Raw genomic sequence first — 25862 nt, forward strand, 5'->3', positions numbered from 1 at the left:
TGCAGCTAACACTGATCCTCCTTTGCTTTTTGCTCTCTTCAGTCCCAGTAACTCCATTCTCTTGTGCTGGTAAATAACTGGTGGGCAGGAAGTTGGTCTGCCTGTCTTTCTGTTCTTATCACCTCTGGTTTTATTCTAATAAGTTGTTCCCTTCCCAAGCTTTACTAAGAGAAATATCCCCCATGCACAGATCAGCCCCTTCAGGGCTGAAGGTTTGCTGTGCCTGGGACTTTTTCTCCTCTTTCTGATAAACCTATTTGAAATGCCAGTAAGGAAAAAAATGACAACAGTATCTATGACTAAAATGATAAAATTAAACCTCTGACTGACAGGAAATTGCAAGGTAAAGGTTGCACATATAGCCTCAACTCTGCCCTTTGGATATTCGCATGATGTTGAAATCTTGAATTCATCACACTATTTTTATGCTGTAGAAAGTTTTCCATGTGTCCTGCAATTCCACGAGTCTCTAGGGCAAAAGAGCCCCAGAACTATTATTTAGAAAGAGATTATGCAAATACTCAGATCACACTCCATTTCATTGCCACAACAGGCTGACAGGGAGTTTGTGTTTCCCAAAGTCTAAGATCACCAAAGCTGTGTTTCTCCCACAGAGTAGTACAAAGATTAAGAACAAGAAGCTGCATATTTTTCAAATCCATTCTGATTTAGATTCATCTCTGAGTGAAATTGTCCCATTTCAGTTCCTTGCTGTGGTGGGTTTACCCTGGCCAGATGTCAGGTGCCCATCAAAGCTGTTCTATCACTCCCCCTCCTCAGCTGGACAGGGGAGAGAAAATATAACAAAGGGCTTGTGGGTTGAGATAAGGACAGGAGAGATCACTCATCAATTACCGTCACGGGCAAAACAGACTCAGCTTGGGGAAAATTAACTCAATTTATTACAAATCAACCAGAGTAGGGTAATGAGAAATAAAACCAAATCTCAAAACACCTTCCCTCCACCCCTCCCTTCTTCCCGGGCACAATTTCACTCCCTGATTCTCTACCAACCCCCCCAGCGGCACAGGGGGACAAGGAATGGGGTTTACGGTCAGTTCATCACACGTTATTTTCTGCCGCTTCATCCTCCTCAGGGGCCCGACTCATCACGCTCTTCCCCTGCTCCAGCGTGGGGTCCCTGCCACAGGAGACAGTCCTCCACAAACTTCTCCAATGTGGGTCCTTCCCACGGGCTGCAGTTCCTCATGAACTGCTCCAGCATGGGTCCTTTCCACGGTGTGCAGTCCTTCAGGTACAGACTGCTCCAGCGTGGGTCCCCCACGGGGTCACAAGTCCTGCCAGAAAACCTGCTCCGTGGGCTCCTCTCTCCACAGATCCACAGGTCCTGCCAGGAGCCTGCTCCAGCACAGGCTTCCCAAGGGGTCACAGCCTCCTTCGGGCATCCACCTGCTCCGGTGTGGGGTCCTCCCCGGGCTGCAGGTGGAGATGTGCTCCACTGTGGACCTCCCTGGGCTGCAGGGGGACAGCCTGCCTCAATATGGTCTTCATCACGGGCTGCAGGGGAATCTCTGCTCTGGTGCCTGGAGCACCTCCTCCCCTCCTTCTGCACTGACCTTGGTGTCTGCAAGGTTGCTTCTCTTACATGTTCTCACTCCTCTCTTCGGCTGCCGTTTTCCATCTGTCCCAACTTTTTTTCCCTTCTTAAAAATGTTACCACTATCACTGATTGGCTTGGCTTTGGCCAGCAGTGGGTCCGTCTTAGAGCCGGCTGGTATGGGCTCTGTCGGACACAGGGGAAGCTTCCAGCAGCTTCTTACAGAAGCCACCCCTGTAACCCCCCTCCTACCAAAACCTTGCCACACAAACCCAATACACTTGTTCAGGCCCAAACCAGTTAATTAAACTGTTCATGTGAAATAAAAAATTTAAAATGAAGACTCATCTCACCAAGGTATAACTACATGGTTGTTCTTCAGCTGACTTTGACACCTATTTCCAACACCTCTGCCAGATCCTGTACATCACTCACATTCCTGCTACACTGGCTTGCACCTTTTCTCTTATTTCCTAAATCTGCAGTGGTTATTGAGGGGCTAAGTGAGAAGCTGTGTTATTTTGCTGCACAGGGAACATAAAGACTTGCAGAATTTTATAAGGAGAGGTGGGGATTATTGGAAGGAAGGGCAAGAGGGACAGAAAAAGCCCCATTAGCTCATTTGCTCCTCACTGTAAATTAATTCCTAAGCACCTCAACACAAAGGGTACATAATGCACATATTTCTAGTAAGAACTGATGAAAGACAGGCTGATTTGCCCTATTTGCACTCAGAGCATGCTGTTGGCTATAACAGCCACTTGTTTCCAACACAACAGGCATTAAAATAAAACTGGCTTCTCCAAAGAACTGCATTTTAGTTACAGCCCTCCTTAGCCAGACTAGAAAAGAAACACTGCTCAACAGGTTCTCTCATTAGGGGATATCACGTTTTAGGACAATGTTTATTCTAAGCCAATGACTGAAGATAAATATTTAGTCAGGCTGGTTCAGGACCAACGGAGACAAGAGACGAATACTTCAGGTTAAATTCCAATTCATGAAAAAAATCCTATTTAAACAAGTTCAGGTTAGGTTTGACTCTTACAGATTCTACAGGATTCTCAGCAACTGATAGGGAAAATATGAACTGTATGGATTAGGGGTGATAAAGTATGAAAATCTGCAGCAACCTCAGGTTCTTCTGAGTGTGCCCAACAAAGAGAGAGAGAGAGAGAGAGAGAGAGATCTGTGTTCAACTGCAAAATATTAAAGTCATTGAGTTGAAGGTTTCTTCAGATGATCCCCAGTGATGCTGGTTCTCTCACCTTTAGAGGAAACAGACTACCTGACCAGCAAGATTCAATCTCATTATTGATTGAGCACGATTAAAATCAGCATTGAATAGTAAAAAGAGAACAGAATGGGAAAAACTGGTGGCAATCACAGCAATTTAGTCTGGGAGAAAGCCGACCTCTGGTTGGCAAATTTTTAAGCAGAGGAATAGGGATTAAATTTTAGTAGGCTGTAAAACTTAAGACAAATATGCACACATATTTTGCACAATGACACCATTGTACACAGAATTGCAAGACTTCTCAGGAGCCTGAAGATGTTCATCCACATGCTGGATGCATACAGTTGGAGGTATATTCCACATATTTATATAATGCCTTACAGAAGTGTGTAAATGCAGTCAAATTACATGGATCAAGACACATTTTCTGTAAAGGTCGAATGAACTAGAAATATTCTTAAGATTAATTTTAACTCATTGACCTTTTGCTCACTGATAACTACTTTTGCTTTAGGATAAGCCACTGGAAAAAAAAATTTGGCTAACTCAATATTACAATGCTTTTTCTCTACCCACTTTGACATCCACTTTTTAAAATCTGCAGTCACTAAAATAAGGTTTATGATCTCAGTGACACAGATCCCTTTGGCTCCTCAAAAATACAGTGAACCATCAGTTAAAGGCCTGACACACTGAAAAAATGCAATTTAATTGACAAAGGAATTCCAATTTGCAAGCGTCATGCACAGAGTCAGGGGGACTCAACGAGAGTGGAAGAGTGTGGCACCCGCAGGGCTGGATACTATAGTGACTGTAATAATTCCCTTGAGAGGATTTTCCTCTGGAAATTTTTCTGCAAATGAATTTCTTAGGAGAGATGCTGGGGCATCCTAGGGCAGCTAGCTGAATGGTCAGCTGAGGATTGCCCTGAGAAAGAGTATAAAACAAACTATAGAGATCTTTCTGAGATTGCCTTCTAGCTCAGTCCTAGCACAGACCGGGCTCCTGATGAGACAAACAAGAAATATTTTCCTTAACTAACCTTAAGAATGGCAATAAATGCAAACTTAAAGCATCTACCTTCACTGACTGCATTGATTACCTTTTTGTTGATTGTAATAGGCACTCAGAGGCACAGTTCATGTGAAGACAATTCACTCAGGTGTCAAAATCTGTAGAGGAATCCCACCCTACAAGACTACATGGCTTATGTGTATGTACGAGCTAAATGTCTAGTTCCTTTTATACCTCACTGCAGAACACAGACACTTGAAGAGCATGATTTATGCCATCCTAAGGTAGACGCCTCAAAATGGTGACATTAATTGCAACCTAAAACTGCTCTGTTCCTCCAGTGACTCTACAGGGAATCTAAATGAGACACTGAAGACAGGATTTACTGTGGGAGCGCTCACACAGCCCACCCACAGACAACAAAACCTGTGTGCTTGGAATATAAAGAACTGTCTGGGAGGATGTTTGTCCCAAACTTATCATAAAGAGGAAGGTGACCATCAGTGAGGTTAAACACTAACCAGGAAATTACAAAGTGACTTTTGAAACTAAGGAGGAGTCAGCTTGGGAAACAATATGAAAGCAGCATGACAATTTGCAGCGGCGGGGAGAGACTTTGGGGTGGAAACAGCAGCAGTCAAAACCTGGTCAGGCACCACCAGAAGTCATCCCACTGCCATAACAGCTTCTGCCTAGACTGCAGGGAATACTAGGATGTAAGGATGGGCATGGGTCCTATGTGGCTACATATGAAACGGGCACATGCAGAGCTGGAGCCCCCACTTCTCCAAGCAGAGGCGCATGCATGAAGGGAAGCTGCATCCCAGGAGAGTGGGGCTGTGTTTGTAACCCATGCTGCCTGTGAGATAGGGTCTGGGTAAACATGGATGAGTGGGTGGGTGGGAGTATAGCTTCAGAGGGTATTTATAGAAGGATGTTTAGAAATGGGTAACGTTTATTAACATTTTTGAAGTGTCTGGTATCACGGTTTACCTGTTCTGTTACTGAAATTGATAGTCAGTGTATTATTATTACTGGTTGCCAGTTAATTACATATCAAGTAGCCACTTCTATCCTGGTTTTGGTTAAACAATGTGAACTCATCATTTTCCTGCAAGAGTATGTCACCTTTGGAGGTGTAGCTGAGCTCTGAATTTAGCCAAGAGGCAAGGAAATAAAAGATAAGAGGCCATTGGGTCTACTGAGTAATGCAGTGTAATTTTGAGGTTTACATTTTGTGATTTGGTGCATCATACTTTACAGGATTTGTATGAACAGAATTTGAAAGGACCTTGCTGGTTCCTAGTTTTAGCCTTCAAAACTAGATGACAGGCAAAGTTATCCAGATCACAATCTGAAAGCAAGGTTTATTTCGGAGGTACCAAAGCATGACCTTTGGTTTCAAGAAATTACCCTTTTTGAAGTAATGAAGGGTGTCCTTTCCAGATTGTTCTGCTATGCATCTGAGCTGTTGCACTCTTTCTGATCAATTGGATCCACAGGGTCTCAAAAGACTTAAGGTAATCGCCTCTCCTTGAAAATTGCCAAGGATGTTTTCTCTTGAATCAATTCAATCAATATTTGATAACTTTCAGTATAGGCCCTGTACTCTCAGTTCATTTTTGTACATTCATTCTTCTTACTGGATCTATATTTGGTGAAATTTCTTTACCAAGTCCAAATACTTTTGGGTATAAGTAGTCATTCATAGATACAAAAATACTCTTTTACACACATACAAGAATCTCTTTGGCGATACGTATAGAGGTATCCAAATATCTAAGATATCTGCAAGAATACAGACTGATTCCACATAGAAGGCCAGAAAAAAAAATATTTTGCAATGAAGCTATTTCCTATATTGCCTGCTAGCACAGGCAGACCTCTCCGCTGATCACAGAATATAGAAAAAGCCATAAGACATATAATGGAAGAAAAATGTACCCATAATCAGAACAATGGCTCCAGAATACATCACAGAGAAAACAGTACAGTAATTTATCATGAGTTTATAGTGCTAGATTTAGGTAGGTCTGTTTATTCCACCCCTGATTTATTGTTATGATGTGCCATTTCTCTGCAGGTCTAACATGGCACTTGATAAAGGGGGAACCACAGTATTATTCAGCTACTTTATACAGTAAATTTCCCACTTACATATTTTTTTTCTTTACATAAGATTTTTTTAAAGAGATGTTATTTAATAGTTCAGGACCAAAAAACCCCTTGTCCCTTAATGCTTTTATAACTCATTTACATGGAGGAGAAAAGGCCATCTGAGAAAGGTTTCCTCTAAAGACCCTTGCTCTTAAGACTAAGTCCAAAGACAAAAAGTCACTCACTAGCTTCAGCAACCACTAAATTAGGTCCTTTGACTGAGACTGAACTAAAGAATGGTTTCCCAACCCAGCATCGACTTCTTAGTGGAAAAGTAAAGGTGATTTACTAACAGCATTTCCCAGCTCTCTCTGAGAAGCAAAAGTGGATCAGCTTGACCTAGGGAAGCTGGAAAGCAAAACAGGGAAGATGAGAAGAAGAATCAGGATAATGGGAGGTAGGTCTGGGAAAGTTGGGAGCCACAGAGGGGCATGCTTACAGAGCTGCCTGGATTGAACAGCGATAGCAATAGGATCTGTAGACCAGGAGAAAAGCAGAGAGCTAAGGGCCTGGATAACAGTGTAAAGACTTACTTATGACATATCCACATGTTATAAAGAATAATCAATCTACAGCTTTTAGTAGCTAAACTGGGATGTTCATAATGAGAAGAGCAGAAAAGAACTCCAGGAAGAATTTTAACTTTATTTATGCACTGCATGACAGATTGACACAGACGTGGAGAAGGTAAAGAAGGAAGGATTACTCGCTCTTTCTCTTAAGACAAGAATTAGGACTATGAAAATAAGTAATCAGGTAGAAGTTTTAAAGCAAACAAATATGCTTTCTCAGGCAACACATAAATAATCTATAGAGTCTCATTGCTGCAAGATCTTGGGAATACCAAAAGCATTAATGGATTAAAAAAATCTAGTAGAGAATTGCATGGCATAAAAGTCCACTGGAGCTTATTAAACATAAAGATATATATTCCACTTCCAGTTTTGTGTTTCTAACCTTGCAGGTTACCAGAAATAGTTATAGTCTGCCTAGGGATGAGTACCACTTTATGCTTGTCCTGTTACACAGTTTCATGATGCTTTCTTGCCTGGTTATTGCCAGAACAGAATGTCAGACTAAGCATCTCTTTGATCTCCCCCAGTCCAGACAGACTTTCATTCTTATATCAGTGAAAAGAGAAATGATAGGGCTCTAGAAACCATGAGGACAGAAAACAGAGATGGCATTTATGTTATGCTCAGTCTCCCAGGAAGAGGAGCATTACAGCATTTGATTCTCTACACAGGCTACTTGCAAGAACAGTGAAACACATATGCTAAGTTCTTACAGAACCTAATGAACAAATTTAATTTTATTCCCAAATAACCCTGAATCTAATTGATTAAGAGTCGATGGTCACTTTCTTTTACATTTGGTCTTGCTAGGTAACAGGGCAAGAATAAGGAATTAAAAAATAAAACAAAAAGAAAAAATCCTGAGCTTTTCTGCTGTTTCTAAGCATTTTGCGCTTTATCTACGTGAATGTTTGCAGTCTACCACACATTAAATATCTGTAGCTATTATTTGAGGTAGTATCAAAACTGGCCACTTGAGGGCAATACTGCAACGTAATTTAAACAGTGTTCGGCTCTAAGCCAGACCTCCACGTCGTATTAAAAGGTGTATTTCCTGGGTAGGTGAGAGTCCAGTTTTATTTGCATATATGTTAAGTAGAAAAAATACTTCTCTTTACTCAAGTTTCCAAATGCTTAATACACAGAGACAGAGTTTCAGGGATAGTTGTAGTGACTTACACCACAGCAATCTTAACAGCAAACTGCTCTAATAAATTATGTTTACTTCACTGCACAACTGGAAAATCACTTAAGAGCATAGTTTCAGCAGAGGGAGGGTATTAAGGCTTATGCAAGAACGCCAGTCAAGGAATTCAAATCCAGGAGGCACCCGACTGTCTATTTTGGATAAGCAAAGGGATGGTGAGCCAGAGCGCGGGCTGCGGGAAGCTGCCAACAGCACCGTAGAGCCTTTCCAGGTGATGCAGGACATAGCACCACTACAGTGTACAAAAGTGCATCCCTTCGTTAAGAACTGGGGCCAGGTTGGGAAAGGTTAATGGCAGGGCAAAGGAAGCACTTCACAGTGTGTTAAACCTTGAGATAATTAATCATAAATGACTTGTTTCGCACACCAGCCTCTATAAAACAGAAAATTATTCAGGGGTCAGCCTTCTGCTCAATACACATGCATAATGTCCATTAACACTAAGGGAATTATTGCATACATTGACAGAGACCCATCCCTTAATTGGTACCATATGCAAAATAGAAAGTTTCTATTTTATTATTAATTTTTCAATGCACAGATGGTCTAAATAAGGGGTTTCCAAATTTCCTCAGGGAAATAAGGCTATTACGCAAGTCTCATATCAAAATATTTGTGTGGCAGAAAGCCATTCTTTCCCCTGCATCTCCGCAACCAGGGCCCAAATCTAGCGTCGCAATTTTGCCCCCCCTTGACTACACACAAAATCCATGCCAGCTCAGGATTTACCTTCTTTTGCTTTCTGAACTGAGATACTAAAATATGTATAATCCAGAGAAAACCTGGCAGCTGGTGAGCAAAACACACTTGAACTCTTCCTGAACTGCCACTTGGCCAATGCTTATTCAAGGAGTCATTCTGAAGCCTTGCCACTGTGATTAGGATAAGTAAATATGAGTTTTAAAATAGTTTACTAACAAAGAAGCAGTGGGGAATGCAGTATTATTTAATTCATTAAACTCCTGGTTTTTCTTTACACAGTTTCTCTTAATCATTTGATATTACCTGGTATCACATCTCCAGCCTTTTTAAAAAGCTCTCCTTCATATAACCACATTCTGGTTACTTCTAGCAACCATAAAGTGTTGTTGTCCATAGGGGATCAAATTTTGAACTTAACATACTGAGTTTCTGATAGTAATGTTGCAACCAAGTTAACCACAATTGTGGATGAATTTCTCATCGATAATAGTTCAATTATACTGGTATGAGAAAATTTGCTGACCAGAGGCCTATATACACTGAAGAGGTCTCTAAATTACTGTGCAGCATTACTGAAAGCAGCACATCTATGATGGCAATGCAGGAGATTAAAATTATTCTCATCTGTTCATTTAAAAAAAAAATAATTCTGCTAGCTACTCTTGGGGAAAAACATTATCAAACACTAGCGTATTTTTCCAGACCTAAGTCTCCTCTACAGGCATGTTCAGTCCCCAGTGATGCTGACGGGTATTCTGTCAATCGGTGGAAGAACAGGTCTTAGACATCCTTTCTGTCTTTATTGACTATTGACAGGTTGGACCTTCACAATCTAACAACCAATTTTCCTTCCTACACAATAGACTTGGCAGAAACTGAAGGCTTAGGAGCCTTCTGGACCAGGTTCCTTGGCTGGTACAAACTCACATAGCTCCACTAGCTACCCTGGGAAAGGACATCACTCTGCTGGCATTGTACATCCCACTAGCAACAAAAGCGATGGCTCCATGTTTGCGAGAAACTTGATGTAATCTTATCCCAAAGGATACCAACAGTTGAATTCAAGCCTTCTCCCAAGTATTGTTTTCTGACTGATGATCTCCTGCCTGATGCCTCTGCATCAAGCACAGAAGCCTCTTTTTGATTTTCCCAGTAGTGCTTTCTGGCCACTCCATGAATTCCCAGTGTCTCACTTCTCCTGCAGACTCCCTGACTTCTCCCAGTTCTTTATAGGGCACACTGTTTATGCTGAGAGACAGTCTTATACACCCTACTTTCCATCATTCTCTTAATTTGCATTTCAATCTATACATCACTACGAATGTGCTTTCTGTGGTGCCTATTTTTTGTGTATTTCTTGCCATTTTGACAAGTCTGCCTAAAGCTGTGGAAGATATACCACCACAGCAACAGTAACCAGATTGGAACTACTGTAGATGTGCTGCTGCTTCTATCTATCATTTTTATTGCTTCTTCAGCTGCCAAAGTGCTCTGTAAATGGTGGCCAGCACCCTGTTCAGCAGACTTCCCTCAGTGGGAATTATTTTACAGAGCCATATCACAATTACTAATGACTACTAGCCTTTAAAGTAGTCCCTACTTCAGCTGCGATAGTGATGCTGCTAGGCATTGTGCTATTTTAATAAACATAAAACAATACTGAACCTCAAGGTTTGAAAGTGAGTGAACATTAGTCATCCTAAATGTAAACAGAGGAAAATAAATGTAAAAATAATATATCTCCATGGGCTTCCATAGCTTCCAAGGGGGAAAAGAAAGAGAAGTAGGTTCACCTCACCTAATTTTGGAAATCTAGAATTTGGCATGTTCTCTAAGAATGTCATAGCCCACGGAAGGAAGCAGACACTTTTAGCAGAAAACTCATTTCATTCCAAAATCAGTGTCTAAATTGGGTGGAATGATTTGTTCTCTAGAAGTGTCTGTTTCTCCAATAACTAGAATCAGATAAAGAGCTTAGACTAGGCACTTAACTTTGAGAGAGCTAAAACTGTAGAACATACCAATTGGTTGGCATCATCAACAGTCCTGACAGTGACACCACAACACTCAGACTGACCCAAAGCCAAGACCTGCTCCTACCCCAAGAGGGCTACATGGGCAAAGTGCACCAATCCTCAGATGGCTGCAGGAGCTGATCTATGTGACCTCAAGAAATTGCTGCTATTTTTTGACCTTATTCCTTCAAAAGGAAAGGAACAGCCACAGAACTGTAGTTCCTTCACAAAGAGCTGCCGCATTGCAAGCATAGTTCCTTGCTGAAAGAACAAAGGAATGGGAAGGCATGTTTGGAAATCCATAGGACTGCTGAGCAAACTAGAGGTGGAGAGAAGGGGAACTCTCCAGGCACTTGGAGATATCCACAGTTAATCCGATTAAAGCATCCTTCTTCATAACACCGAGACTATGGGAGGCCCACCCTCTGCATGGCATACTTCCTTCCGCTTGTTTAGAAGTGCCCTGACCCTCCTCCATTCTGTTTTACTGCACCTAAAAAAAGAAATCTGAACAAACTATTTTAAATATTTACCTTCCTTTTTTACAACATTGTCAATATCCAGGCAAAAGAGGTTACTGCATGACAGCACCCCTACTGCTGTGCTTTGGAGAAAACTCCAATCTCGCAACTGCTGTCAAATGTCACCAATAAAAATGGGCTCCGAGGTAAGCAAATCCCTTCATAACCCCCACTGCACAGGGCAACTCCTCCCTGCTTCATGAAGCAAACACCACTCATTCTGAGAAATGAAAGTCCTATATTAAGAGAATATTCACTGTCAGCTGTGGACTGCAAATAAAGAAGGGGTAAAAGAGAAGAAAGATATTATCTGGTTTTCTATCTCTGTACTTTGCCTGAAAGATGGAAAAATTAGGAAATGAAATGTTTTACCTTTACAGAAAAGTGCTTCTTCTTGGGTGGATGCCAGACAGTGGTAGTTGAATGAATGAATGCCCGCAGAGGTGTTAAGGATGTCACAAGCACATATGCTTTGATGATGACAGAAAGGTCTTGAGCTTTAAGGATGTCCTTGTGGTCTGGTGAAGCTGATGCTTGATTCCTGGAAAGTAATAAAAATACACAGCATTAATGAAGTGCTTTTGCAAAGGAGGCAAATGAGCTATAAGAAAATAGTGAAACAGTGAAATTAGCAGAAATAGGAAATTAGCCTTTTTACCCCTGAGTTAAGCAACAGAGTAGATGAAACCAAGCAGGCTGGAACAGAGCTTTACATCAAGTCTTTTTATTGCTTTCAGAATTTTTAAATCTTAATTTCCATACATAGAAAATAACTATGTTAGGAAGTAGTTATGTTTGAGAGTACATATGGGTAAATTGTGGGCATACTGTAATTGTTGCAAACCCAGGACATTCAGAGAGAAGGTAAAAATGTTAAAGAAATCCAAGCAACTTAAATAACAGAAGTGCATAGTCAAAGTATCCAGATTTAACACTGATTTGTAGTGAATTCAGAAAAAAAAACCCCACAACCCTATGGAAAGACTGCACTATTGTGTGCAATAGTTTCTTCAATGTAATGAAGAACACAAACATGTGGTACTGCATGCTTTCCCTAATGAAAGCCATAAACTGTAATTCCAAATATTATGAAAGCTTATGACACCTAGGAATAACCCACAATAAATCAGCTAAACATAAAAGAATTATGCAAGCTAACTTTGTCTTGGAAGTGACATGGCTCTCTAGATACTGGCCTACAGCTCCCATAGTCCACACAAAAAGAATCAGCCATAGAAACAGGACAGAAAAAAACAAACCCAAAGGAAAAATGTGTTATTTAAAAAGCTCATTAGTTGGGGAAATCTGAGCTATACTTGGGCATGTTCACAAATGTGGTTATTATTCTGCCTGTTAAAATCTCCAAGTATCAATCTACCTCATAGCAAATGCAATGTGAAGATGACTACACAAATTACAGGTCTCTATGACTGACTACTGGTAAAAAGCACAGGCCTCTCCTCCCATTTCTGGGTAATCTTTGGCAAAATGCGGCCTTTCCAGACCTCCGTTTTGCAATCTGTTAAGAGAGTCTAATAATACCTATCTTAAAGAGACCTTTTTCCCCCTTCTGCAGAATGGTAGGTCCTCCGAGCATAAAATTTGTGAGATACTGTAACAGAGGAAACAGCACTTGGACAGCCAGTTCTCAAGTACTCTTTGGTTCTTCACTCAAGGGAGGGTCTTTGTGCAAAGGACTACATATGTGCGCCTGTGGTAGGGGCGAGGCAGAGATGGGAGCAGGACATAGCTCAGCCACAGTGAGACCTAAATATTCAGGGGTGTCTCTGGGTCTGTATTTATCTGTCTAGGTGTTTCAATGCCCTCAACGTAAAGACTTAGCTGTTCACACACAAAATGTGCAAGCTTGGCTAGTACAGAAAAAAACATTATGCAAATATAATAGATGCAAAGCACCTAAGTGCTCCACCTGCTGTGGTCTCCTCTGTTGCTACATTTCTGCATCCCTGACTCTCAACTAACTGCATGCCAAAGCACTCGCAGTTTCTGAGGGTGGGGTATCATTAGCTTACAGCTGTGCGCTCGTGCTCTGCTTCCACCAGTACTGCAGATGGTCAGTATGTGTCTTGTCAGTGCTTTCGCTGCCCTGCGACACATTGCTTGAGACACTGGCCCTTGACAGCCCAGGCTGGCCGGAGCACTCTGGGGTGACAACTGGGAGCTGCAGGTCTGAAAAAGTACCAAGGGGATGAGAAAGAAAGTCAGCAGAGCATTGGAAACAGCAGTCAACTCCTGCTGTTAAGGATAAAATGTGTAAAACACAATAAAGGAGCTACCAGCATCAGCTGAAAATGTAAAATAACAAAAGCTGAGACTATAATCCTTTTTGGATCTGCTAGCAGAGAGTTTGACACCCACCAAGCACCCCCTTCCAGCTGCAAGCTCAGAGGCTTAGCTACAACTCCCACTTTATAGGTGAGCGCATGAGTGCTGCATACAAAATCACCACCTTCCCCCTTCTTCTAAATAGAAATCCTTTATTTCTAAATACAGAATAACAAAACTTTGTTTCTCACGTAACCCTAATTACAATTAATGGAGATAAGAAATTTTTTTAACTAAGGACCAAGGGACTTTGCCACTGTAATCACACAGCTCAGTAAATTACCACGTATCCTGGTTTCTAGGTTCACTGTTTAAGGCTACATTTTGTAGTTACTGAAACCTATGGGAGGCTTAATTCTCCACCAAACACAGTGGGAGCAGGACTGATATACCAGAGACTTCAAGATTACTGAGGCATGTAACTATTAACAGTATCAAAATATTGTGATGTGAGGTCAGTCAACAGGTGGTATGTATTTTTTGCTCTTACTGTGCTGATAAAAAGGCACAGAGCCCTTATGTTATGTCATTATTTCACATAGGGTGGTTTTCATTAACTCTAACACACCTCACATTTCAAGTTCTTAAGTAATAGTCAGGGAAAAGTCAAGCTGTTCACGTTATTACCAAACCTTATTACTTATCTTTTTAATGACATACTGCATTGTGCTAATGTTATGAATTTATTTGTATAGCTTCTCTTTTAAAGCATGCATTCTCAACTTTGGTACATGAAATGAAAAATAAAACTGAAGCTGTATTTCTAGAGATGAGCTGTGAGCAGCCATTCAAGGAAAAGAACTATTCATTTTCATAGAGATCCTGTTAAAATGACATTTGTGATTGTCTATGTTTATCAGCTGTTCAGCAGATCAGCTCAGTTCAGCCTTCCAAGCTCAACCGGGATCTAAAATTAATCTAGTCCTTTGCCTTACATGCACCACTTAGCAGGATTAAAGGCTTTACTAATCAAAACCAGGCACTTATTAATATAGCACCTGATGTTCAGATTATACTCTCACTGGCATCTTTGTGTTGTGTTATGCATTATAACTGATTTGGACTTTGTAAGTGACTACCTGTTTGTTGATGGTACAGAGACAAAACAGGCTGCTGTCTGCCTACTTGGCTGTGCAGTAGCAACAGGATTTATTGGGTTTGCACAGCAAGGTTTTGGTAGCAGAGGGGGTGGCTTCTGAGAAGCTGCTAGAAGCTTCCCTCATGTCCGACAGAGCCAATGCCAGCCAGCACCAAGTCAGACCTGCCGCTGGCCCAGGCCGAGCCCATCAGCAATGGTGGTAGCACCTCTGGGAGAACATATTTAAGAAGCATGAAAAAAACCTGCACAATACCAGCAGCAGCCAGAAGAGAGGAGTAAGAATATGTGAGAGAAACAGCCCCACAGACCCCCAGGTCAGTGCAGAAGGAGGGGATGAGATGCTCCAGGCGCCAGAGCAGAGATTCCCCTGCAGCCCGTAGGGAAGACCATGGTGAGGCAGGCTGTCCCTCTGCAGCCCATGGAGGTCCACGGTGGAGCAGATATCCACACTGCAACCCATGGAGGACGCCACACCGAAGCAGGTGGATGTGCCTGAAGGAGGCTGTGACCCCGTGGGAAGCCCATGCTGGAGCAGGTTTGCTGTCAGGACTTGTGGACCCTTGGGGGACAAATGCTGGAGCAGTCTGATCCTGAAGGACTGCAGCCCGCAGAGAGGACCCACGCTGGAGCAGTTCATGAAGAACTGTCTCTCATGGGAGGGACCCCATGCTGGAGCAGGGGAAGAGTGAGGAGTCCTCCCCCTGAGGAGGAACGAGCAGCAGAGACAGCGTGTGATAAACCAACCTCAACCCCCATTCCCCTGTGTCACTGCGGGGGAAGAGGTAGAGAAAATTGGGAGTAAAGTTAAGCCCAGAAGGAAGGGAGGGGTGGGCAGAAGGTCTTTCAAGATTTGGTTTCATTTCTCATTACTCTGATTTGATTGTCAATAAATTAAACTAATTTCCCCAAGTTGAGTCTGTTTTGCTGGTGATGGTAATTGGTAAGTGAACTCCCTGTGTTTATCTCAACCCACAAGCCTTTTCTTATAGTCTTTCTCCCAGGGTCAACCCACCACACAGGAATAAGCCAATAAACTCCCTTTAAATCATTTATTTAGCAGACTTGCTTCTGAATATGTACAAGGAACAGATCTGCTAAATTAAGTGCTATTTTTTCCATATCTTCCTTATAAAGGCACAACAGCATTTCATTATGGCAATTTCCACCCTATAAAGAGACTGGCATGTCACCATGGCAATTCACAATGGTCCCACAGCAACTACTCCTATGCATTGTTTCAGTTACCTAACTGAAGTACCTATATTAGCAAAATAGTATTCTTAGGCTTTGTCTTTAGGCAGTGGAGAGAGCGCGAGACCAGTCCTTGGAGCACTAAGAGAAATACTGGCTCTGAACTGCTCTTGGAAAGGGTCTGTTTTTTCACTGACTATGCAAGAAAACTAAGCTACTTACTTGCAGCTGCAAATAATTCCCAGAGTGTAAAGTTTGATCATACAGCTTTGGTGTTCAGGCAAAACCAGCATTATTAAAACACATAAAGGCTCTCCACAGTGCACAGATGACTGCAGAAATGTTTTTCTGATTTATCTCACATTGGTAAAAAGGCAAGACACAGTCCTCTGCTATTGCAACTATCTATGGAGTTATGGAGCCAAGCCCTGTGCCCCTGTATCTTGGTACTGTAAGCACATCCATCAGGAACAGCCCAGCACCGTCAGACTCTTGAGTTCAAATCTCATGGCCTAGGTCTTTAAACAGCAAGACACTGACCTGTTGACTGTGAGTGGGATCAAAGTCACACAAAACCCAATGAAGCCCATGACAGCAACCTAAGCTACCCCCTTGCCAATGCTGCCTAGGGTGGCAGACAAGAGAGAGACAAGCTGTCCTACCTTGATGTCTACAGCACACAGCTGAAAGGAGGCAGAACTGTACTTCCAGACCAAGCTCCCTACAGCATGTACACTTTTTACATTAGGCCATAGCTACGTGACAACACTAACAGAACCACGCAAAGGACAAGAATGACAGCTCTTCTCAGCTGATCATCTGAAAGCCAAATTATGTCAAAGGTGTGCATTTTGCAGCAATTGCTTTAGTTAAAATGACCATAACATTGAGAAAAGGGAAATGCACAAACCATAATTTTCTTATTTAAAAGAAAACAAATATTTCACTGAAAATAAGAACTAGGCAGCAGAAAATGGCTGTTGAGCTCATTACTCAAGAGAAAGTAGAGTGACTTTTCCTTTTTAAAATATGGTTTTAATTGTGTTGCTAAGCAACAAGTAACAAGTAAATATGGTATTAACTCACAAGATGGAGTTTGAAGAGAATGAGATGAGGTTTGTACCTACATTTACCCCCCCTCAAATGAGAGTTTTAGCTGTTTGGGGGAGATAGAAAAGATTACTTTGACATTAATTCATCCGTCACTACCCAGTGGACCATTTACTGGAGCTGGATATACCAAAAAAAATTTAAAAATGGGTAGGGACAGATAAAAAATGGAAGTGTCCTGAAATTCTCAAACTACTGGGTAGAAGATCCTTAGTATTGCCCTAAGTCATTGCAATATGCCTCAACATAAAAAAAATGGAAACCTGGCATCTCTTAAAGAAGAGAAAGTTAAACAAATTCAGGGTGCTGGTGATTAGCATCAAGAAATAAAAATGAGGAAATGCTCGTACATTATCCCTCATGCTATAGAGCATCCTGTTTGTACAGTGCCTTACATACCTCTGTTGGTTTTGTGTTAGCATCCACCTGGGAGTGAGCCCATCTCAGGGTGGCTGGAAGAACGAGAAGGGGAAGTGAGACTGTCACAAGGTGCTTGCTCCTTTGAGATGACACACAGCATGTAACCATCAGGCAGAGTTAACAGGGAGTGACAGTCCCTCACTTTGGAAAATCTACTCCTAGTAATCAATGAATACAATTATCATAATAATAGAGAGACATCAGTAGTGCTGAACTGCAGCACACTCAGCTGCATCAGTTCTCATGGCAACTCTTCACCTGCTCTTGCACTCAAAAGCAGCAACAGTGTTTATTAGAGCTGTAAATTTGTTAATCAACATTATCATCAATGAAAATTAGCCTGCAGTGCCTTTACTGTTTGCAGTAATTGCCATGTTTTTCCATCTTGAAATCACTCTACAAGCTGTTGTTAATTAACCAGTCCTTTTGAAGTATGTAAATAACATCAACATTTTATAACAGAAGAGGTGAGGCAGGCTCAGCAGTTGATGTGTCAGGCAGCTTAGGTAACCAAGTTAGAAAGAGTCCAAGCATCCTAGTGTCATACCCAGATTACATCCCCTCTTTCAAAAATTCAAATCTTAATATCACTAGTTTTTGTAGCAGACTCTAAAGATCAAAAGAAGAAAAAAAAAAACAAAACATGTAAACTAGAAAAGAACATTTTCCCTTTTAAAGTGGCTATGCAGTAACTGAAAGGCTACACAGACTGCTGCCTTTCCTGAGGAGCAGCTGCAGGCTTTGCCACAAGAACCTTTTGCTGGTGCCATTTGTGACAATGCAGTGTAAAGCAGAGGACCTAAGGCCAGATACCCGCTTTCACTTAAAAGAAATGCTTCACTTCCTCAAAATTCTGGCTTGAGGAAGATTTCTTATGCTGACATCTCTGAAATGGTACCATTGAAAACACTGACAAACAGCACAACTTTACCTCTGCCTAGGGTGGTCTCCCTGATGCCATTTTGATGGGTAAGGAAGCCACCACAAGTTCTCAGCTGAATTCACACATTAGCCCTCTAACCGCAGCAACAAGTAAAACATAGATCTGAGACATAGGAACAGCTGGGAGGCACATGCGAAAGGGAGGTATAAGATCCACCAAAGCAAGTCAACACCTCCAGATCAAAAAATGAAGTACCTCTTTGTCACATGAACTGGAGGTAGATATTGTTCTGTCAACTGCAATCTCTCAAAGTACCACAGAGTCAAACAGATCAGCTGACAGTGACAACTGGTATATCTAACATAGCAGCTACACTGACAGCTAATGAGGCCTTTCAAGTATTTTAACACAGCTATGACTTCTTGCTGCCTCTCTCCCCATCTCCAGCTCCCAAGTTATTTACTTGTCTTTGGCTCAGAGTTCTGAAGTGTAACATGAGATTCAATACGTACACAATAAAGAATAGCTGATTTAAGAGTTACAATGTGTGGCTGAGCAAAAGGTTTACCAACAGCTAGAAGTACATTTGGACAAATTAAGACTTCCTGGAGCAGAGCCAGGTCAGCGCTGACACGGCTGCAGCCATGTGGACTGGTGGTAAATGGAACACTTAGGTTAACGTGAACATCTGGTGATCTGCAAAGGTAAGGAATTTAGCAGGAGAAGACCCTGCTGGTTGAACTGAGTAACACTCAGTTGAAACAAAAGGAAACAGAAGATGAATGAGCATGTGTCCTCTTCTTTATCCTTCCTTTTATATTATCCTTTGATGTTACAAGGAGGGTTATGATATGGTTTTGTTACTTTTTTTTTTTTACTTTGTTCAAGATCAGATAGGCTATATTTTATACACTTCAAACATGGAACAAGGAACGATTGAGACTATTGTTTGTGAGAAGGAGGTCATTTTGCTTCTAAAGTGCCTATCAACTGTCAGATCCGTTAGAAACATTTCAAGAGCGCTTGAGTCACCTTGGGAGCTCCTGGTTGTTTAATGAAGCACAAAGCTAGAGATGGGACAAAACATAACTAAGGTGTTGTGCTTTGTTCTGAGCCCAGCACATTGTTCATTTCTTTCATAAAGGACATTGTAAGCTCAGTACATTTGTACTTGCAGAGTCTTCATCCAATTGCTTTTCTTTTTAGCAGGAAAAACATCACTTCAGAAAATAAAAGTACATTAATCCTGAATGTATACAGGAGACTTTCCATCTGCATAGAAGCCTTCCGAACTTCTTCCTGGATTTTCATAGTGATAGTCTGTCTCTAGCAGGAGCCTGAATTCTCTCGCACAGAAAAAAAAAGGAGAATTATAGTCACCTCACATTTCTCAGCAGTTTCTGCAGCACAATATTCAGGAATGACTGAAAACAGGTCCTCTCTGTAAGCCTTGCAGGTTTGCTCTCTGACAGGGCACCTCGGTGAGTTAGACAACTTCATATTACATCCTGTGTTGGAATTATCCATCTGCCTGACTGGTGTGGGCTGCTGGAGCTCAAAGAGTTTATTTCTGATACAGACCGGGCAAGTTGCATTGCTACAACCTGGTCCTCTTCTAGTATTTACAGCTGGGCAATTTTCCAGCCTTTGAAGGTTGAAAAGGTGTGTTAAACAGCTGCAAAGATTTCTTCACAGCAGGATATGTTTAAAAAGCTTTCAGAGAGTCTTAGGAAGACTTCCGAGCACCTCCAGGACTAGGGGATTTTTGATCAAAATAAAGCCTACTATCTTTATAGTACCTTTTGCTCAGTCATGTATACCAACCTGCTCTAAGCTGCATAACCATGAAAGTAATGAGCATTAAAAGTGCATTTTTTTCATTTTTCAGTGTTGATTTTGGAGGATGGATGATTTCAGTTGAACTACTGCCACTACATGCCTTGAGGTCATTGCAGGCTTGTCACAGAAAGCAGACCTATTCCATTTAATTGCCTCCTGTTATCCATTTGACCTATTGGATGAAAAGACTCTGAAACAAAGATTAGTACTCTCCTATGGCTTACACATTATGCCTTGGGGTTGCTAAAGAGAGAGAACCTTTAACACTCAGTTTTATAACCTATGCATTTAGAAAAGGGTGGCTGTGAAACCCAAAGCAGATACTGAGTTTTTGAAGGAAGCTACAAAGACTAGGGGCAGACATGGCCCCCAGTGAAGTCCTGGCAAAGTTTCCATTGATTCCACAGGAGTATGATTTCTTGCTTGATACTTAACTCTCCTGCAATGGTTTTGACATGTTATAAGCTTCATTTGCGATGTGCACATTGCTGCAGGTTCAATATCCCACCCACTACTGACTATTGATCTAGCTGTCCTTAAAAGGTTTTCATATTCAAAAAAAAAAATTGCAGTGATCCCTCCCTCTGTAATACAGTTAATCTCAAAGCAACCCACCCTGAGTATTCAGAATGGAGAAATTTCAAAGTACTAGTCATTCCTGGAAATTTAAACTATCTAAAATACGTTTAGTATAAAAAAAGTTTCTAGTAAAGCAGATGTAGAGGGAAAGGAATTTAAACTGTGGGTTGGAATGCACTGAAATTCATGCTAGAAAACACCTGTGAAGTTTCAGAGCTAAAAAGACAAAATGATGACAGTGCATCATTTTAAAATGTATGTGTTATTTATTCTCCCCTTTAAAAACATCAGTAAATACAGCTTCAGTTTAGAGTAATCATTTACCATTTTTTTTTGCTTCTCTGTTTCAGCAGGTGCTTGGAGAACACTACTTACTAAATACAGTGTTAGCTTCTTCATTCGTAAAGCATCCTCACAATTAAAAGATAAGGGGGGTTTTTTTCAATATTTTCCAGAACAGCTGCTGCTTCTCTGTGTACCCTTCATACTAGAACATAAATTTACAGATAAGCTATAAAAGTCTGGAAAAAGCAACTCAGTGGAAATGCTGGCTTTTACATGACTAGAGCCACAGCTACAACTCTGTACTAGTAACAGGGTAGAATATAGAATACTATAGACCAAGTAATTAAATTTCATCTAGCTGCTTTACTTCTTTTCAGTCTCCTTGTATTTGCTGTTATTACAGAAGAACGTTTTTTGTCCTAGCTGAGATCTGACCCTGTTGTAAAACAAAGAAAACCCTGCCCCATGTAGTTCATAATAAAAATTAACTCAAAAGAATTGGATGCTGATTTTATTAGCCATTCTTGAGGCTCTTAGACACTTCAGTAGCAGAAAGGTAATAGGCACAAAACCGATCACAACTTGCATGCAGACATTTATAAGGGCCAGATGGCAAAAGATCCCCCTATAAAGAAGCATGTTCCTGTCACAGACATGTTGAATTATTACAACAGAAAATACATTTAATCCATAATTTCTCTCTTATATAGGTGGTCCCACTGGGCCTTGCTTCCTCATCACCCTTCCTGCTGACTCTAGAGTAACCCAGGGATGCTAGGCAGGGGGAGAAGAAACCTGGTGCAGGGTTAGCACCAGACAGTAAACATGTCACATAGTGAGAGCACAGTCACACAGCTGGACTGTTGGCTCTCCCACCCAATCTCATAGGGTCACGTCTATCCCAAGACCTTCTGAGTGATTACCACTGTTGGCCAGCCCTGCAGGTGACCAGGTGAGCACGCAAGGCTGGTAGACACTCAAAGTCTCTACACTAGTGACATTAATGAAAAGAAACACAGAAGGAAGGCATACAGCAAAAGTATTACTTTGAAAAGAATCAGTGATCTGGATGGAGAGAAAACAGCTATGCATGGCACAGGCTGGGCCATGGAAGAGATGAAGGAAGACAAATGCTTATGTGAAAAGACAGACTAGTCTGGATTGCTTAGTGTGGTGGTTTAAACCCAACGGGTAACAACGCACCACACAGCCACTCGCTCCCTCATTCCCCCCGCCGGCCACGGTGGGATAAGGACAAAATACAAAGAAACACTTGTGGGTCGAGACAAGGACTGTGAGGGATCACTCACCACTTATGGTCACGGGCAAAAGACAGGCTCAACTTGGGGAAGAAACAAAATCAATTTAACTTACCACCGATCAAATCGGAGTAGGATAACGAGAAGCAACCCCAAACCTTAGAAGACCTTCCCCCCCTCCCTCCTCCCCGCCCCAGCCCCACTCCCGGTTCTCTCTCTCCCTCCTCCTCCCCCCGGCGGCGGCGGCGCAGGGGAAGAGGGGCTGGGGTCGGTTCCTCACCCCTTGTCTCTGCCGCTCCTTCCTCCTCGGGGGGAGGACTCCTCACCCGGCCCCGGCTCCACCGGGGGGTCCCTCCCTCCCTCCCGCGGGAGACCGTCCTCCACCGACTTCTCCAAGGGGAGTCCTTCCCGCGGGCTGCAGGCGGGCACCTGCTCCCCCGCTCCGCTCCCCTCCTCTCCGTGGGCTGGGGGGGGACAGCCTGCCATCTTGCCTCCTCCTGCCCTTCCTCCCTGCCCTGGTGTCTGCAGAGGGGTTCCTCTCCCATCCCGACCCCCTCTCTGCTGCAGGTTCCCCCTCTTCCCTCTGTTGTCGCTGGCGGGCTCGGCCTGGGCCAGAGGCGGGGCCCACTCCCAGCCGGGGAAGAAGCTTCTGGCGGCTTCTCACAGGAGCCCGCCCTGCCGCCTCTCCCCGCTGCCAAAAAAACCCACCACACAAACCCGAAACACTTAGGGTACAGGAAAATCAGGGAGGCAACGCTGTAAGCATTTCCACTGCTTTCCCAGGCAAAACCTGTCAAAGAGAGTGTTTGCTGTGCATACATCAGGAGCCTTTCTTGTGCCCAAAACTGGAGCTGGGCAATCCTGCTCACATTATGGACCTTAGTCCTCTCCATCTCTCAGCTGAGAGTAGTTCCAGGAGGCAGCCAAGCCCAGTTCTCAGCCCACCTGGGCGGGGATACAAAGTATGAACACCTGAAATCTCTTTGCCAGTCATTCTTCAACCTCAGAGAGCTAGGCAACAGCTGCAGCTTTTGCTGACCTGAGCAATAAATGCCAGGAGCCTTCCTTGGTCATTCAATAGCTATACCAGAACCTCTTCATGGCCCAAGTCTCATATAGTGAGCAGACATCAGGCACCTGATTAAAAACTGAGCCAAATGCCCTGCAAAAGCAGGAGTGAAACTGAGTAATATTCTCAGGCTGAAGCACTTATTGGTGTCTTCCATGCTGAATTTTAAGGTCCATTACCACTCTTACGCCTCATCGCAAACCCACTGCCACATGTGCCCATCCTCCAGCAACATCTTCTCTTACTCAATCCAGTTTATTTGCACACATCATGTATTTTTTACCTTTTTGCTCCTCTAAACTCTTCTTCTGGTCTGATTTTCCTAACTTTTTTTCTTTTCCCAGCCTCTCTCCTGTCTCCAAAAAAGCAGTCATCACTGGTATGTGCATAATTTTTGCCCCCATACAGACAGAACCAATCTGAGTTTTCAGAATGACAGAAAGATTATCCACTAAAGAGACAAAGCAAAGAAACAAGCACTGACCTGATATTTTCTACAACTAATTTTCTTTCCTATATTGATACAACAGAGGTGTGAGAAAAGGCATGCTCTCTTAAATACAAAACATAGCAGCTTTAGAGTTGCACGACAAGAGAACAACAATTTTTAAAAAAATATTGTATCTTCACCCTTGTACCCACTGCTTATCAGTATCAACACTGTCATACCCACAGTAAATTCAGTGATCCCATCCTCTCAGCCTTGCTGCCTGATGCTTCTTTCTACAACTTAGTGTGTCTTTAATTAGATCACATAATTCTTAGAGCAGCAACTTTGTATTTTCACTTTTACAGGAAATTGCTTTGCTCCTTGGGGGCTGACTAAATGACAAACACAGTAATAACAAACCAACTGATCCTCTTCAACAGGAATTGCAGAGAAGCCCTGTTGACTCAAACACACAAGAGTGAAATTACATGACTGGTTTGAAAGGAAACAAACTCTTCTGTGGAGGAAATACTGAAGAAAACCATTCTTCCCCTGAATAATTTTAAAATTGAGGATCAAACAAATCCTAATAATTGACAACTTTGCTGTTGTTGGAAAGAAAGGCCTGTCAGAAGATGCAAGCAAAAGAAAGATGTGGAAAGAGCCAGCTTTGTCAGATGAATGGAAGGGGAGGAGAGTATCTGAAATCTTGGCTCTAGAAGTTTGCTTTAACTTATGCCTTTTTGTCTTCTTAACCTGAAATCAAATAATTTACCCTTCTGATTCTAATTTCACCTTCTATTGGTGAATTTCACTCATAGTAAATTAGATGTCACATATTCAGTGATACTGAATGGGATTCATTTCTAGGTTGAGACACTTTGAGGTCTGGTCTATACAAAGATGACCCCCTGTGTGCCACAGTCTAAGTTCCCTTTCCTGTCAGGGGATGTCAGTGTAGTCTATACAGTCAGCATGGAGCAAGTCAGCTAACCCTATATTATACTGAAAGTAGATGCTCTTTTGGGCTTGCTTACTCTAAACTGTACTTCTGTTAATTTTGGGAGCTTAGATACCAAGTGTTAAATTCAGGTATCCACACGTAGACATCTATTGCCATCTAGGACACCATAGGATGTCCCTCTGAGCCTCCAGCTGCTGGACCTAAAAGGTTCTGTGCCAAATCTGCCCATCCTACTGGGCATCCTGGACTGTCCATGGTGTCTCAAGTGGCATGAGACCCTTGTGTTGAAACAGCTACCTCAGCCCTTAGGACACATGCTGATGTGGAGAAACCTAGATTTAAGAGATGGATTTTTTTATTTTTTTTTTACTTTAAAACACTGCAGCTAATTCAGGTGCAGTATCTTTATTACTAGTAAACTGAAAGGTGAGAGGTGGGCCTTCTTCCATCTGAAAGTCCTTCAGCAGACTGCTAGAATAATCCTCCATTACTGGGTGGGTAGGACCCAGACCCCTGCACACATACTACCTTGATTTCAGTGGGATTTCAGCATCAGTCAGAAGGGCTTTTCACTTTGTCAGGAAAGCACTAATAATATAAGTATGGAATAAGATATTTACAAATGGCCCTTCCCTAAAGAGGCGATGTGGTGGATACCAGGTGCTCACCAAAGCCACTCGATCACTCCCCTCCTCAGCTGGGTGGGGAGACAAAATATAACAAAAGGCTTGTGGGTTGAGATAAACACAGGGAGATCACTCACCAATTACCATCACCAGCAAAACAGACTCAACTTGGGGAAATTAATGTAATTTATTGCCAATCAAATTAGAGTAGGATAATGAGAAAAAAACCCAAATCTTAAAACACCTTCTGCCCACCCCTCCCTTCCTTCTGGGCTTAACTTTACTCCCAAATCTCTCTACTTCTTCCCCCTCAGTGACACAGGGGAATGGGGGTTGAGGTTGGTTTATCACACGCTGTCTCTGCTACTTGTTCCTCCTCAGGGGGAGGACTCCTCACTCTTCCCCTGCTCCAGCATGGGGTCCCTCCCACAGGAGATAGTTCTTCATGAACTGCTCCAGTGTGGTCCTTTCCGCGGGCTGCAGTCCTTCAGGATCAGACTGCTCCAGCGTGGGCTCCTCTCTCCACGGGGCCACAGGTCCTGCCAGGAGCCTGCTCCAGCATGAGCTTCCCATGGGGTCACAGCTTCCTGTGGGTATCCACCTTCTCCAGTGTGGGGTCCTCTCCGGGCTGCAGGTGGAGATCTGCTCCACCGTGGACCTCCATGGGCTGCAGAGGGACAGCCTGCCTCACCATGGTCTTCCCCACGGGCTGCAGGGGAATCTCTGCTCCGGTGCCTGGAGCACCTCCTCCCCTCCTTCTTCATTGACTTTGGTGT

The 25862-nt window shown here is 42.6% G+C and overlaps 1 protein-coding gene across 1 annotated transcript in view; it reads right to left on the reverse strand.

The window, feature by feature from the left end:
* Positions 1-25862, reverse strand: part of CPED1 (cadherin like and PC-esterase domain containing 1) — a 170010-nt gene that overhangs the window by 93020 nt on the left and 51128 nt on the right. The window contains exons 13-14 of the mRNA XM_075025008.1: positions 13020-13176; positions 11359-11527 (exon numbers count right to left, since the gene is read on the reverse strand). Coding sequence (XP_074881109.1) covers positions 11359-11527; positions 13020-13176 — 326 coding nt within the window. The remainder of the gene's footprint in view (positions 1-11358; positions 11528-13019; positions 13177-25862) is intronic.

Source organism: Buteo buteo, chromosome 4 (assembly GCF_964188355.1).
Source record: "Buteo buteo chromosome 4, bButBut1.hap1.1, whole genome shotgun sequence".
In the NCBI taxonomy this organism is placed as follows: Eukaryota; Metazoa; Chordata; class Aves; order Accipitriformes; family Accipitridae; genus Buteo; species Buteo buteo.